The sequence below is a fragment of the Uranotaenia lowii genome, chromosome 1 (genome assembly GCF_029784155.1).
Source record: "Uranotaenia lowii strain MFRU-FL chromosome 1, ASM2978415v1, whole genome shotgun sequence".
Lineage (NCBI taxonomy): Eukaryota > Metazoa > Arthropoda > Insecta > Diptera > Culicidae > Uranotaenia > Uranotaenia lowii.
Window position 1 is genome coordinate 76,076,513 of NC_073691.1, and position 16,222 is coordinate 76,092,734.

The 16,222-nt window shown below is 38.9% G+C and overlaps 1 protein-coding gene across 1 annotated transcript in view; it reads left to right on the top strand.

Moving 5' to 3' along the window:
- Window positions 1–16,222, top strand: part of LOC129748897 (CAD protein) — a 58,611-nt gene that overhangs the window by 7,411 nt on the left and 34,978 nt on the right. The window contains exons 2-4 of the mRNA XM_055743685.1: window positions 4,339–4,780; window positions 4,844–8,400; window positions 8,456–8,560. Coding sequence (XP_055599660.1) covers window positions 4,369–4,780; window positions 4,844–8,400; window positions 8,456–8,560 — 4,074 coding nt within the window. The 5' untranslated portion in view covers window positions 4,339–4,368. The remainder of the gene's footprint in view (window positions 1–4,338; window positions 4,781–4,843; window positions 8,401–8,455; window positions 8,561–16,222) is intronic.

Here is a 16,222-nt window from a genome sequence, read left to right on the forward strand (position 1 = left end):
TTGACCCCAGCTAGGCAAAAAATGTAACAGAGTATCCCTCTTCTCTATTCATTCCCCACTGGAGAGTTTCCGAATTCCATTTCTCCATTCCAAAAACCTCCCCTACTGAAGTTGGTTTTTCTTTCTTATGGATAATTCTATAGATACGCAACAAAAATGTATGAGGCTTCCGTCTCCTCTAACTGTATCACTCAATGGAATTGAAGAAGGGTCCCAAATAATTATAGAAACATTACTCGTATGAAAATACAATCCGATACCAAATTCGGTGCCTTTCAACTGATTAACTCTCGACATCTTTAAAAACTGTGACCCTGTCTTCTCTTCCTGTTTGTTTACTGGGATCAGGGAGAAGTATCAAACAACCATAAAGACTTTTTTCGTATCCAAATATCCTCCCATGGCAAATTTAGTTCCATTTGCTCAATTCTTTCACCAATCATGGAAAAATTGTATGGGAGCCCCGTTTCCTTTTACGATTCTCTAATGAAAGGCAAGAAGAGCTTCAAACCATCTTGCGAACATTTTGTTTACCAAAATACCCTCGCATGCCGAATTTAATTACCCTCGCTTGATCAGTTGCCAAGTATTGCAAAAAATTGTATGAGACCAATGAAAACCGAGAGGAGTTTCAAACAATCATAGAACCTTTTCTCATATGCAAATATCCTCCTAAGCCAATTTGGTTCCATTTGCCCGAATAGTTTTCGAATTTTGCAATAAAAAATGTATGGAAGCCCCCCTCCCCCTTTCAATCTCTCCATTGCAAGAACGAAGCGGTCTCGGTCATCATTGCAACATTTCTCGTATCAAAATACCTTCAAATGCCAAATCTGGTCAAATTTGCTTGAATAATTCTCGAGATATGTTAAAAATTATAAGAGAGCTCCCCTTCCCCTTCTTATTTTCCCTCTGGAAACAAGGAGTGATACCAAACATTCAAAGAAATATTTCTTGAAGCAAAATCCCCTCCCATGCAGAATTTGGTACCATTTGCTTAAATGGATCTCAAAAGGAAATGCAAACATTTCGTTGCGTTTTGGAGATCCCCCCCCCCTTCTTGTAAAAGGGAGGGGTCTCAAACTGCAACAGGAATCTACCCCGGCTTCAAAAGCAACCATCTGCCATCGGCCTCTAAAGCATCCACCTTGGATCAAAAATGATTTTTAATTTTTAACACAATTTAAACAAAAAATTAGAAATTATTAATTCCTTTTGAATGAATCTTAACTTATCACATCTAAGCTCATAGTAAAATAAGAAGTTCTTGAGAAAAATGATAAAAACTTGAAAATTTTGCTCGGGTATTTTGTTCGCAAATCTTCAATAAAAAAAAAAGTTGGTCTAGAACCCTCGATCGATTTTTTGCCTGAACAGTGCGTTGGATAGGAAAGAGTCTCCTCTAAATACAATGTGACAAAATTTTCAGAGTTGCCGATTCCTTTTTTTTTGAAATTATTCTAAAAAAGACACCGTGTAGAAGATACGCCGTTGAAGCAATTCAAGTTCACAACTGTGTTCATCAAAAATACAACCTTTATTTTTCCGTAGCCAGGGAAAACTTAAGGTCTCCAGTTAAATAACTAACTCGCTCAAATTTACCGGTCGTTAAGCGAAACCGCTTAAGCCTCGTCCATACTCGGCACATTGAACTGCGATTCCGGTTGCTGAGACTTGTTTATGTTTACTTTTTGAACTAGATGTAGAGGTGCATGTCTCAAGTCTCCCGATAAGGAAGGCATATTTTCAGCAATCAAAATGTGAGCATAATCAACTCAAACAACCAAAACTCGCGTTTTTATTGAATGATGGGACTTCAGAGTTCACATTTGGTTAAAAAAAATGTATTACGGAAGCTTCAGGTGACTCATGAAACGTAAAACTTTGCCTCCGCCCGTGGCCTACAGGATACCCAAGTAACGTAAAGTCTTATTAAAAAGGTCAAACACAGCCTAATCAGCATAATCAGTTCGTTTTATTCAGCCCAAAATTTAAGTTCTAATTGAAACTTTCAAGTTCCATTACAGATTTGAACGGCCTTCTGTTCAGCGCCAAAGTAATCGTTTAATCAGCAAAAACAAAAAAAAATCTTCTCTTCTCTCTTACTTCGGTCACCACCATCCAGTGTTACCAGATTGCAAATTGCTCAAATCCGTAGATTACACAAAAAACGAAAAATGTTCTGATTTTGGCTAAATGAAACTTGATGACCCTTTTTTTGTCGTGAGGTACAATTTTCGTTTATCCGCGTAATTCCCTAACAATTTTCGTTTATCCTTAGAAAATCCGTAGGAAATGCTGGAAATCTGTAGATTTAGAGCATCGATCCGTAGATCCGTTAAAGTGCTCAAAATGCATAGATATCCTCCCATGTGGTGCTTCCGGTTTCTCGGCATCCATCTTTATTTCTCCCATCACCTCAATTCATCTGATTTAATTGCTTTGTTTTTGACTTTGTTCGATACATGCCGGCACGCACGTCAGTTCTGCTGCACATTTGTTTTATTTGCTTTACCTAGCAATCAAAAAACCTAATGAAAGTAATTAGTCCTGATACCAGATTTGAACCGCGACCCCTCGAGATGCTATCCAAAGGCGCTGCCACGAGGCCATGTCTAGATGTTACCTTACCAGTAGCTAAAACTCGAAGTGGTAATAAGCTTTCCTAGAATACCTGCTAGCAGGGATGCATTTTCTCTATGGAGAATCTCCGCGGTGCGGGTTTCCACGGAGTTTCTCTGCATTTCACCACGGAGATGTTCAACTAACACCACCGGAGAGATTATATTGAATTCAACACCAACGAGCGTGAGAGTGGGAGCTCTTATGTTGTGAGAGTGGGAGCTCTTATGTTCACCACATACACCACTGAGAAAACCGATCGATCCAGTTATTGAACACGTAAACATTGCAGGTGATTGTCTACATTTAGGGGTATTTCGAGTGATAGTATACTTGAAGGGGCAGTTCCAATAGGACTAGCAATGAAGAAACAGTTTGTTTATCTGAAGAAGCAATGTTTTACCAATCCAAATCTATTGCTTTCAAATCTTATTAAAGATTTCTAGAAATAAAAATGTTTATTTTGTTAAAACTTTTTTTTTAATTATTACAATTTTCTGAAAAGTTCGGGCCGAGTGAACTTATTGCATTATTCCCGGTAACTTTTTTCAAGTTTTGTCCCGGATAAATTCGAGCAATCTGGAACATTTCTTATTGATTGAATTGTTCAATTTTATGTGACATGAATCATTAAAAAAAATGCAAAGAATATGGAAAAAAAAGTTGGGTTTTAAACTTCAATTTTTGTTGATCCATGTTGAAAATGAGTATTTGTATTATTGAAGTGTAATATTGTTAATTTAATATATTTACATTACATTTTTCAACTTTGATGACAATTGTCTCCAGTTGCAACGATGGATTTTTTTTTTAAATAGATTTCGTTTTCATCAGATTACTAAATTTGTTAAGCTTATTATACCGGGCGTTCGTAAATTGCTATCTACTCGTAGCAATAAAATGATGTTTTTGGTCGAAGTGATTTTTTGAATGTAAATCAAATGCTTTGGATGGTTTTTTTTAATCTACCAAAATAAATCGATCCACAGATGCATCACTCAAAACGATTAATTTACGAACGCCCCGTAAGAATGGCTAAGGAATGGATACTGTCTTATGGCACATTGCTTTCAACTTCCTGCTTTCCTTACGTTCGGAAAAGCCAAGTCACAAAAAACGCAGGTGATTCTCGCCGGTGAGGAAATTTGCCACTCTACGGAGCTCTACGGTGCAAACATTTATGCTCCAATGTGAGGATCTGGTGGCGGTGCGAGTTCAGGTTAGTGTATATGACACTCGAGTACTTCGATAGCAGATAGAGAGTGGTGAAAAACTAACAATCTCTCCGGAGAGTTAATGACAATAATACTGCGGTGTTGAAATTCTCCGGCTCCGTAAAAACACCACGGAGGAAAGCATCCCTGCCTGCTAGATCAGCTGGAACTTCAAGTCCATAGAAGGCTATTTAAGGCCCTACTAGTAACTTTAACAATGAGTGATGATATTGCCGTGTTACAAAAAGACTATTTGAGGAACTCTTTTTAACTTTCATGCTCGCATTCGAGAAAATTCGGTACCAATTCCCTTTGGAACCTTTGTTCAGCGAAACTCGAACTTAAGAGGCACGCGTTTAAGTAGATATGGGACTTTTGGTTGCTTGGGTAACCACTACGCCAAAGCCGCTGGCTTTTGCTTTGGTATGGTCGGTCACCTGAAAATTCAAAAAAAAGAAAAATAATCCTTACCGATGCCCTCGTATCTTCTTTTCAAAAACAGATCCCAGCTAGAAATTTTCATCCTTGAAAAATGCCTGCCACCCTGGTCCTCGAAGATGGCACCCTCATCCATGGCGAATCGTTTGGAGCCCCGATCGATTCGGATGGCGAGGTCGTCTTCCAAACGGGCATGGTCGGCTATCCGGAATCAATGACGGATCCCTCGTACCATGGACAGATCCTGGTGCTGACGTATCCACTGATCGGGAACTACGGCATCCCGGATGGGGATCTGGACGAGCTGGGCCTAATGTTGCACTTCGAGTCGAACAACAAGATTTGGACTTCGGGGCTGGTGGTGGGAGAAATTTGCGAAGAACCCTCCCATTGGCGGAGCAAGCTTACGTTGTCGGAGTGGATGCAGAAGCATAAGGTTCCTGGGATAAGTGGGATCGATACCAGGGCTTTGACCAAAAAGATTCGTGAGAATGGAACCATTTTGGGTAGGTTTTATGAGTTTGAAACTTTTTTTGAGACATATTTTGAAAGTTTGTTTTAAATTTCAGGTAAAATCATCCAGGGTCACCTATCGGATGCCTCAAGTGTCGAGTTTCACAATCAAAATTTACGAAATCTGGTGGCAGAGGTATCGCTGTCGAAGCCTACTACGTACAATCCGCAAGGGTCACCCCGCATTTGTGCCATCGATTGTGGGTTGAAGTTGAATCAAGTACGGTGTTTCGTCAATCGAGGAGCCCGAGTGGATGTTGTTCCCTGGGATACCAAACTCAATTCGGCTGATTTCGATGGATTGTTCTTGAGCAATGGTCCCGGTGATCCAGTGATGTGTAAGCAGACCGTCGATAACCTTCGTGGAATGCTTGGAGGGTCGGTGGTAAAGCCGATTTTTGGTATCTGCCTGGGTCATCAACTGTTGTCGACAGCCGCAGGCTGCAGTACGTTCAAGATGAAGTACGGTAATCGAGGTCACAATCTACCCTGCATACATAAGGGAACTAAGCGGTGTTACATGACTTCGCAGAATCATGGCTTTGCTGTGGATGCTACGAAGTTACCTCAGGGTTGGGAAGAGCTGTTCACCAATATCAACGATCAGACCAACGAAGGAATCGTGCATACAAGCAAACCGTATTTCAGTGTTCAGTTTCATCCGGAACACACCGCAGGACCGGAAGATTTGGAAGTTTTGTTCGATGTATTTTTGGAGGCGGTAAAAGAATACAAGCTATCTGGATCATCGAAGGTATCGATCAAGGAGAAACTGAATGCGGCTTTGCAGTACAAACCGAAGAAAGCTATTGACACCAGTAGACCCAAGAAAGTATTGATCTTGGGATCGGGAGGTTTATCGATTGGACAGGCCGGTGAGTTCGATTACTCCGGGTCACAAGCGATCAAGGCTCTGAAGGAAGAACACATTCAAACGGTGTTAATCAACCCAAATATTGCGACTGTACAAACGTCTAAAGGTTTGGCCGATAAGGTTTACTTTCTTCCGTTGACTCCCGATTATGTTGAGCAGGTGATCAAAGCTGAGCGTCCGGGAGGAGTTTTGTTAACTTTCGGAGGTCAAACAGCATTGAACTGTGGGATTGAGCTGGAGAAGGCAGGTATTTTCCAGAAGTACCAGGTTAAAATTATGGGAACACCGATAACTTCGATCATCGAAACCGAGGACAGGAAGATCTTTGCTGATCGAGTGGCTGAAATTGGTGAAAAAGTTGCACCATCTGCTGCAGTTTACTCTGTTCAAGAAGCTATCCAGGCAGCCGATAAAATAGGGTATCCGGTGATGGCAAGAGCTGCCTTTTCATTGGGGGGTCTAGGGTCAGGATTCGCCAGCAACAGGGAAGAGCTTAAGACCCTCGCTCAGCAAGCCCTTGCTCATTCGAACCAGCTGATCATTGACAAGTCGTTGAAGGGTTGGAAAGAGGTCGAATATGAGGTTGTTCGAGATGCCTACGATAACTGTATCACGGTTTGTAACATGGAAAATGTAGATCCCCTAGGCATTCACACCGGGGAGAGTATCGTCGTTGCTCCTTCTCAAACTCTTTCCAATCGAGAGTACAATATGTTGAGATCCACAGCTATCAAAGTCATCCGGCACTTTGGAGTAGTCGGAGAGTGTAACATCCAGTATGCTCTGAACCCTTACTCTGAGGAGTATTACATCATCGAGGTCAACGCGAGATTGTCCAGAAGTTCAGCTTTGGCCAGTAAAGCTACCGGATACCCACTAGCTTACGTCGCAGCGAAGCTTGCTCTAGCAATACCTCTACCAGAAATCAAGAACTCTGTTACTGGAGTCACGACTGCGTGCTTTGAACCCAGCTTGGATTACTGTGTGGTGAAAATGCCCCGCTGGGATTTGTCCAAGTTCACTCGAGTCAGCAAGAACATTGGAAGTTCTATGAAAAGTGTCGGTGAGGTTATGGCAATCGGAAGAAAGTTCGAGGAAGCCTTCCAGAAAGCTCTGCGGATGGTAGACAACGTCAACGGATTTGATCCTTACCTTAAACCGGTTAACGACAAAGAACTTCTGGAACCTACTGACAAGCGAATGTTCGTACTGGCTGCCTCCTTAAAAGCAGGATATTCTGTTGAGAAAATCTACGAACTCACCCAGATCGATCGTTGGTTCCTGCGAAAGATGAAAACTATCATCGACTTCACCAATCGCCTGGAGAAACTGTCCGCCATCCCGGATAGACAGATGCTGCTGGAAGCGAAACAGATAGGATTCTCCGACAAGCAGATTGCAGGCTTGATCAAGAGTACGGAATTAGCTGTTCGACTGCAACGGAAAGAAACCGGAGTGCTTCCATTTGTCAAACAGATCGACACCGTTGCTGGGGAGTGGCCTGCCTCCACAAACTACCTGTACCTGACCTACAATGCAACGGCCAATGACATCGAATTCCCCGGTCAGTACACAATGGTCATTGGATCGGGTGTCTACCGTATTGGAAGCTCGGTGGAGTTCGATTGGTGTGCAGTTGGGTGTCTTCGAGAGCTTCGTAACCTGGGCCGAAAAACCATCATGGTCAACTACAATCCGGAAACCGTTAGCACGGACTACGACATGTGCGATCGTCTCTACTTTGAGGAAATTTCGTTCGAAGTTGTCATGGACATTTATGACGTCGAACAACCGGAAGGAATAATCCTATCGATGGGTGGGCAGCTTCCGAACAACATCGCCATGGACCTCCATCGGCAGCAGGCCCGAATCCTTGGAACCTCCCCCGAATCGGTTGATGGAGCGGAAAACCGTTTCAAATTCTCCCGCATGTTGGACCGAAAGGGAATCCTTCAACCTCGATGGAAGGAACTAACCAACCTGGAATCAGCCATCGAGTTCTGCGAGCAAGTTGGTTATCCTTGCTTAGTAAGACCTTCCTACGTCCTATCGGGAGCAGCCATGAACGTAGCCTACTCCAATCAAGATTTGGAGACGTACTTGAAATTTGCCTCCGAGGTTAGCAAAGAGCATCCGGTTGTTATTTCCAAGTTCCTGCTCGAGGCAAAGGAAATCGATGTCGACGCTGTTGCTGCGGATGGAGAAATTCTGTGCATGGCCGTTTCCGAACACGTGGAGAACGCTGGAGTTCACTCGGGTGATGCAACGCTCGTTACTCCACCGCAGGACATCAACCCGGAAACACTAGAGAGAATTAAACAGATTACCAGGGACATTGCGGCTTTGTTGGATGTAACTGGACCGTTCAACATGCAGTTGATCGCAAAGAACAACGAACTTAAGGTGATTGAGTGTAATGTACGGGTGTCAAGATCGTTCCCATTCGTGTCCAAAACCCTCAACCATGACTTTGTTGCCATGGCAACAAAGGTCATAGTCGGGTTAAGTGTGGAACCGGTTGATGTACTGCATGGATGTGGCAAGGTGGGGGTGAAAGTGCCGCAGTTCAGTTTCGCTCGACTTGCGGGAGCCGATGTTATGCTGGGTGTTGAAATGGCGTCTACCGGGGAGGTTGCCTGTTTTGGGGACAACCGGTACGAGGCTTATCTTAAAGCTATGATGTCTACGGGATTCCAGATACCGAAACGGGCTATCTTGCTCAGCATTGGGAGCTTCAAGGTGCGTATTTTTAGTTTGTCTTATAACACTCAAACTAACTGGATTCGATTTTCAGCACAAAGTGGAATTGCTATCATGCATCAGAACTCTTCAAAAGATGGGATACAAGCTGTACGCATCGATGGGAACAGGAGATTTCTACACGGAACATGGAATTGATGTAAGTACTTATATTTCATACATTATTTGATTCTGATTTAAGCATTCATCTATTGAGCATTTTTTTTTCTCGGAATTTTTGTTTCTGTCAAAAAAATTGATTTTAAAACCACTAACATGAGAGAGTATTGAGAATAATAAGGAAATACAAATTGTTCCGAGATATCAGAGAGCCTTTGGCTTTAATTAAAATTTTAATTGAGAGTATCAAGAATATTTGTAAAAAAATCGAATTTACAGTTACAATCATGGATCCTAGAAGCAGAAAACTACGCTTTTAACTCGTGGGGTAAAGTATCGAGCTTGCAAACTACAACAATGTCGACTTAAAACTCAAGTGTGGATAACAGTAAAATCAATCAACTTACCTTTATGAGTCAATATTTTGCAATAAGCGGACATCACACAGTCATGATTATGTCTAGAGGATCAGTAGACTTACACGTTGATCCAATCAAGAAAATTCAAGTGGTTAGTAAGTATCAATTAATTGATACCTACACTTATAGAAGCGGTTGCAAAAATACAAGACTGTTTAGCAAATCTTTGTGTCGAAAATGCGCTGAAAAGTGTACTTTATCTAGGTCAGGCAAATAGAAATTTTGCTGCAGCATTTCTTACTTTTCGACAGAAAAATGAGCACTTTTTGAAAAGATTTGTAATCGTTTATGATAAAAATTCGTGCCGGAACCAAACAAAATCAACAAAGCTGTTGTTCCATAGATGAGGCATGCTCAGTTTGGTGAAACTTGTAAACTTATCCGATGCATAATTCTCTCAACGACTTAAAACAAGTTTTAAGAATGGTCACTCTAATGAAACAAAACTTGATGCCTGCTCATTGATCGGTGATTTCATCAGATCAATTTGAATTTGAGCGCTTGTTCTGTTTTTTTCTTCTGTTTTCCACCCCTGGTACTTTACCAAATATGGTATGATTGGGAAAGCAACACTGGCATAAAGACCGAGATTACCGAAAGAAACTTTGTTTTTGTGACATCAAATTCTGACTTTTGGTGAATTAACCCAGAAATTTGGTGATGGTTTTCTGTGATGAAAATAGCATAAATTCCATCAATAAGTCATGAAAACCTTGACTTTTTTCAAATTTTACTTGAAAAAAATCAATTGAAATTTAAAATTTTATCATGATTTAAAGTGAAGTTAAAAATCAAAAATTTATAGAGCCAAAATATTAAAATTTAAAAAAAAGTACAATTTTTTTGTGTTCTGTGACACAGATTCTGTGATGAAAATTTGCTCAAATTTCTGTGAAATTATAGATTTTTCTGTGATTTCGGCAACCTTGATAAAGACTCGAGCTGATGCACTACACTCAAGCGAAACTAGAAAAACATTTTATGGGATTTTCATCCTATTGGATAATTCATCAAAAAAATTTTTAATGAGAATCGAACTATCTGCAATATATCATCTCGGCTTGCCAGTCCGATATATTACCCAGTGTACCATCTGAGTCGGTTAGCAAATGAAAGTTTATTGTTATAGTCCTTCTGCCACCGCCGATTACCAAAAAAAAAAAAAAACACGGGACAAAACCGGGAACTAGAAAGAATTTAGAAGAATAGAAGAAAATTTCGTGAATAATATACTTTGTTAAACTTCCCATGCCGTTCGAAAAAATTTTAAACAAATTATTTTTCGATAGTTTTGACTAGTAAATTGATTTTGTTCCTCTGGTTACATATCTCTACCGATATTTGTTATTTTAGATTCATTGTTGAGGCAATTTATTTAAGATTTTGAGTACAGACCCCGTTCGATTTTGGCATCATTCGATTCTGGCAACATCCGAGCGAAAACCGTTCGATTTTGGCAACATCTAAAAAAAAAGGCCAATTGCTCGCAATCGACCATGTGCTCGCTCGGCTTAAATCCCGAGTCGATGGGTGGGGTTAGAGAAACAAGAGAGATCAATAGCGGGAAAGATCACATGCGGGATATACATTGTGTTCTCGATAGAAGGTCCAGCAGTTGATCGGCAGAGCTCGATTGCTCGGGTTCGCCGGTTTCATCACGTTCACCGTGGTGAAATTGGCTAACGCGCCGTCGTACTGAAGCGGAGATTGCAGGTTCAAGTCCTGCCGGTGAGCCGTTGTATCTTTTTCGAAAAATTCATGATATTTACGGCTTATGTTCTTTCGTTCTTTGATGGCTTATGTTTCTTTAATTCTCTCCGACATCTACGGAAATGTGATTATTTTCAGGTTCAAAGATGTACCAAACGATTTCATAACATCAGTTTTGATTCCAGACGAAGCTTTGGCCGCAATCCTAGGATAACCAGAAAAAAATCTCACTTTTTAAAAGAGGTTACACTTTTTTTTTAGCAGCGCTGTATCTCATTCTTAATTGAACCGTTTTTCAAAAACCAAATTTAAGTATAATTTTGATAACATAATCATCATTTTCACTGAATACACATAGTATCTCAAATATTACTGTCATTCGTAATAGGAGAACGAAAACAAGAGAAAATTCGTGATTTTCGAACCCGGCTGTTATGATGCGCACATTTCTCATTTTTTTATCGTAATTTCTGAAAACTTTTCATCAAACCTGTCCACTTTTTATATACCCAATGAATGATAGATTATAATCTCTACAATCGATCGATATGCTTTTTATGTGGTTTTTCAAAAATTTGTTGCGACGTTTTACGAATTTACTAAAACATATCGGAATTCGACCAGATTTTCAAACGTTTTGTAGCAAGCGACGAGAACCAGCACAACTCAATGATATCTAAAAAAACACTTACCATTCTAAACCGATTTTCACATATTGGGCACGAAGCAAAACTTGTTCCTGACTGCAAAACAGCTAAACCTCAATAAACGGGTTCAGCAAATAGTTTTTTTTTTTCGAGATGAGTTGTACCGTTTTGTTAAGCTCAATCCAGGTCAACTTCACCTCGCTACGAGATAAGATTTGCTTTTTTTGGATTTGCCTTTTTTTATAGGTTAATTGTACTTTTTTATTCAGCTCAATTCAAGTGACCTCGCTATGAGGTAAAATTTACTGTTTTTTAACGTGTGACTCACACGGGGTGGATCTGCTAGTGGACTGAATGTTTCCGGGCTGGCAAGCGATGTGCGAACAGCGCACCGAGATACACGTGTCTGAAGAGAGCCTTCTCTTCACTAGACACGGTAGACTGGATCGGTAGTATTGGTCTGGACGCGAGAAGACTAAACTCTTGGTGTTTGGTTCTGACAAGAACCGGGATTGCGTCACCAATCACTACCGGAGATCCAAGCAGTGGAACAGAGCAGAGAACAAACTCCAGGACGAGAAAGGCAGGAATACCAATAAAATTCCAACTTTGTCTCTTGCACGTTTATTTCTCTTCACTTCTCTATTTATAACTTAACTACACTGCTTACTAAATGGAACTAACTCAAAGCGCATTGAGAATGCGCCCTTAAATAGTCTGTCACGCAAGCACAGGACCACGTGCTTGCGTCGGATGGAAACGCCTAGAACCTGCTAGGCGCGTCGCACATAATCTTTCAGCGAGAGCAGCCTTCTCGCTCTCTCGGCGCCGTACTCTCGCGTCTATGTGGCACTCTTCTCTTCTCGTGAGCAGGGTTGCCAACCTTTATTTTCAAAAATCAGGGAACTTGCGAAATAAAAATCAGGCAAAATCAGGCTGTAACGGAAATTTCGCTCAAAGTGATGACCTTTTTTTTTTTTTTGGTCATCGCTCCACATTTTCACTCCAATATGTGTTGTGAGCCTACTTAGTTGAATAATTCTGCTGCATCAAAGCAATCCCTTCAATTCTCTTTTTCAATAAGAATTAACGGGAATCTTTCGATTGCTTTGATTCAGCCACATTTTCACTTTTTCACTTCAGCTATGGTACCTACTCCAGTTCCTTAATACCCATTTTTCATGACATTCGCAAAAATCAGGCAAAATCAGGCATATTTTCAAAAATCAGGGAAAATCAATGGCTTATCAGGTTGTCAGGCAGAGCCTCGAAAAATCAGGCAACGCCTGAAAAATCAGGCATATTGGCATCTCTGCTCGTGAGTGCTCCGGGCGTCGTTGCTGGACATCGGCGTCGCGTGTTGGGAATCGCTCGCTGCTGCTGGCAACTTTCGTAGCGAACATTTACTTTTTTTGAATTCACCTTTTTGCTCGGTGAATTGTACTTTTTTTGTTTGCTCGATTCAGCTAAACTTTACCTTACTATGAGGTGAGTTTCACTTCGAAAATATCGTATTTTGCATTGGAAGTTGGATTTTCGACTCACTTTTCCAATCACAGTTCAAAACTGTTAAGTTTTGTTGCCAGGAATTATTTTGTATCGAATATGAGCATTCATAAATAAAAACATTTAAAACAGGATTTAAAAGCTCTTGAAAATACGTATTTTATTTATTATAAAACATTGAAAACATTAAATTCATACACAACAATTAATTTCTGTAAAAAAAAACATTGAAGAATCGAAATGTTTTATAAAACAAATAAAACAGTTTTTCTATCGTGATTACTAGCAACACTTCCTTGGTGCAGCTGCGAATCGTCCGAGCGACTGACTGTCATCCAACAAAACAACAACAAACTGAGTAAAACAACAACAAACCCAAAAATATGACAGATCACACTTTTGGTCACAGTTTTCTACCGTCACACTTTAAAAGTGTGAAGTCCAGTAGAGTGTGAACTGCACAATATAGAAGTTACCTTTTTGGCTTCCACGAGCGTTCACCTTGCTATCTCGGTCAATTTTACCGTTTTATTATTTTCCGTGTAAGATTCGAAGAAGGCACAGGTTGCAAAGCGGACACGATTTTTTTTCTTCCTACACTGAACCCAAATTCACTCTTGAAATACACATGATTTTTCATTTAAAAACAAGGATCCAGTGATTTTCTTCCATTCAAGTGCGACATATACATTTCACTTGGCAGTCACTTAAATTTCAAGTGAATTCATCCACATTCACTTCAGTCGTCACTTGAATTTGAAGTGAGAAAAAATATTCACTTCCCCATCACTTGAACTTCAAGTGAATGTCGGGTTGTAATTGTGTTTATTTTCAGAGTTCAAAATGGCAAATTCTAAAGAGCAGCGTTTAAAGCTTATGCTGGATTTGGATTTTCCCAATTCTTTACTAGGCGATTTTGGCGGTAGTTTGTGTTAAACGTGATGTAAGAAAAAGTTATTTAAAGGTGTTATCATGTTTCAGCTTGTGGGTTGGACTGGACAGATTTTCTGGTTTGCAGCAGAGAAGATTTAGAAGTCGCACTATCCGCAGTAACCGATCTGCCTTGGGATTATGATGTAATTTTCCAACCAATAAATTTATGGCGAAAGTATAATGTAAGTGTTTGAAATCGAAGTGGTGTTCTATAAATGTTCTTTTATTTAAAAACGCGAGAGATAATTTACTAGAAACTTACTTAGAAATTCAGATAAATTTCACTCAAACGTCATAGTGTAATTCGCTTGACCGGTCACTTAAGTGAATTCACTTGACCCATCACTTAAAATTCAAATGAAATAACGTATGGCGAGAATTTACTACAGATATCACTTATTTTTTAGGTGAAAATTATTTTGCTTGTACCAAAAACTATTTGCAATTGAGAGAAATTGAAAAATATTGTACTTGAGAAATTGTGAACATTTCCGAACACTTACAGCCCACAGTCCAAAAAATATGTTTCCCGGAATGCTGTTAAATGTTTCAAAGTTAATTGGTCGAAAATCGATCTTTTTACTGGATTTACGGCGCAACACTGCAGCAGGGTTGCTGATTGAATTATTATGAAAGGGATCAGACGTCGACTCTTTGTTTACTATAGTCTCTTTAGTTGGAATAAGTAAGGCACACATTTTCTAAATATAACCATGCATTTCGGGTTAAACGGTGAATGTGAGTAATTAATCAAACTAAGTTAGGCTTTGTTTAAACTTTTCGCAATTTTGAAATCAAATTTTTCTACAAAGCATTCATGCTGGATATAAAATCCCTGAAGTGTAAATCAGTTGTTGTACGAACATTACTTTACAAAATAAAAACGAAAGAAACATATGAAAATTCAACAATATTCAAGTTCAATTCTTGTAAAATTATGGCGTTCAGACACTCTTAATTTGTTGGTTACCCCTTGTAATATTTTATTGAAGTTACTCCCATATATCCTAGAGCAATCTTATTGCATATCGAGAATATTTGACACTAAAATGTCAAAAAATTCGAAACCACCAGTTGAATGGCCTGAAATAGTAATTCCACAGACAAAGTAATTCATTTATATAAAATTTACTCAGGTGCTCATATCTGCCTTCAGATTTGACCGGAAGCATTTGAGTGATGTGTTATATGTGCTTTATTACCCAAAAAAAAACATTACTTTTTTGAAAATTAATTTGAGTAAAAAATTTTCGGTTACACTGTTTTTGAGAAACTTTCTAAAGATATGCTAATGTTTCATAAAGATTTAGGAAGCGCTACATGACTTGGAAATCTTTCAAATAAGCTCTTTCCTATAAATACAGCTAATTTGATCAATTTTTTTTAAATCAAGTTCTTACACAAAAGTTGATAAATCAGGCATTCCACTAGTCGATCGATCTCAAATTTTGAGAGTTTCTGTATGTATTCTTCCCAAGTAACCACATGGAGAAAAAAGTATAGTATTGTCAACAGTTTTACACTTACATTCAATCATATTTCCGATAATTTCTCGGCCAACTATAAACATGAAACTTTCAACTGTTTGATATTGTGCATTGAACGATACATATAATAGATTAAACTATATGTGTATGATTGATTTAACGCACTCAACCATAAATAAAATAGATTCAACTTTAGTCCTATGGTTGATTTTCTACATTCAACAATAAGTATTGTAGATTCATACTGATCAAGTATACTAGTAAAGTTGATTCAACTGTACTGGTATTGTTGATTCAACTATACTAGTATAGTTGATTCAACTGTAAATATTAAAGATTTTATTATGCTTTTATGATTGATTTATTGAGTTCAACTCTTGATATTGTAGATTCAACTAATCTTTATATTGGAAGTCATCATATTTATTGTTGATTGTTATCTAGAGTAGGGTTACCATACGTACTCTTTTAAGAGTACATGTACTCTTTTTCGGTCGAGAAATGGGCGTACTCTTCTTTTTGGAAAATTTTACCAAATGTACTCTTTTTTTTTGTTGAAAGACATAAGAACTAAAAAATTTACGTATTTCTTCCATTTTATGAGGTTGTTTCACAACAAATTACTTTAACATCTTATTTTCATTAACATGCATTTTTAGTCGTAATAAAGTCAGCGCAATAAGCGCCTTTGAGTATGCAAACAGTAATCAATATAATAAATATATTATATTATACACAATTTAGGTAATATGCTTAAATTCGCACAAATCTCAAATATTTTTTTAGGTTTATTTTTAACACTTTACCAGCTTGTCTAATCTCAAATAATGATTATAAAGTAAATGTATCCGTCAATAAAAAAAAAGCTCTTTTTGAAATGGATTGTTTTATGTTTTTTTTTTGTGATTCGTCAGCATAACATCTTAATTCTGCAATATCTTCGAATAATCTATCTTTTACATAACCTCAACAAATTTACAGAATTTGATCGAATGGAAAT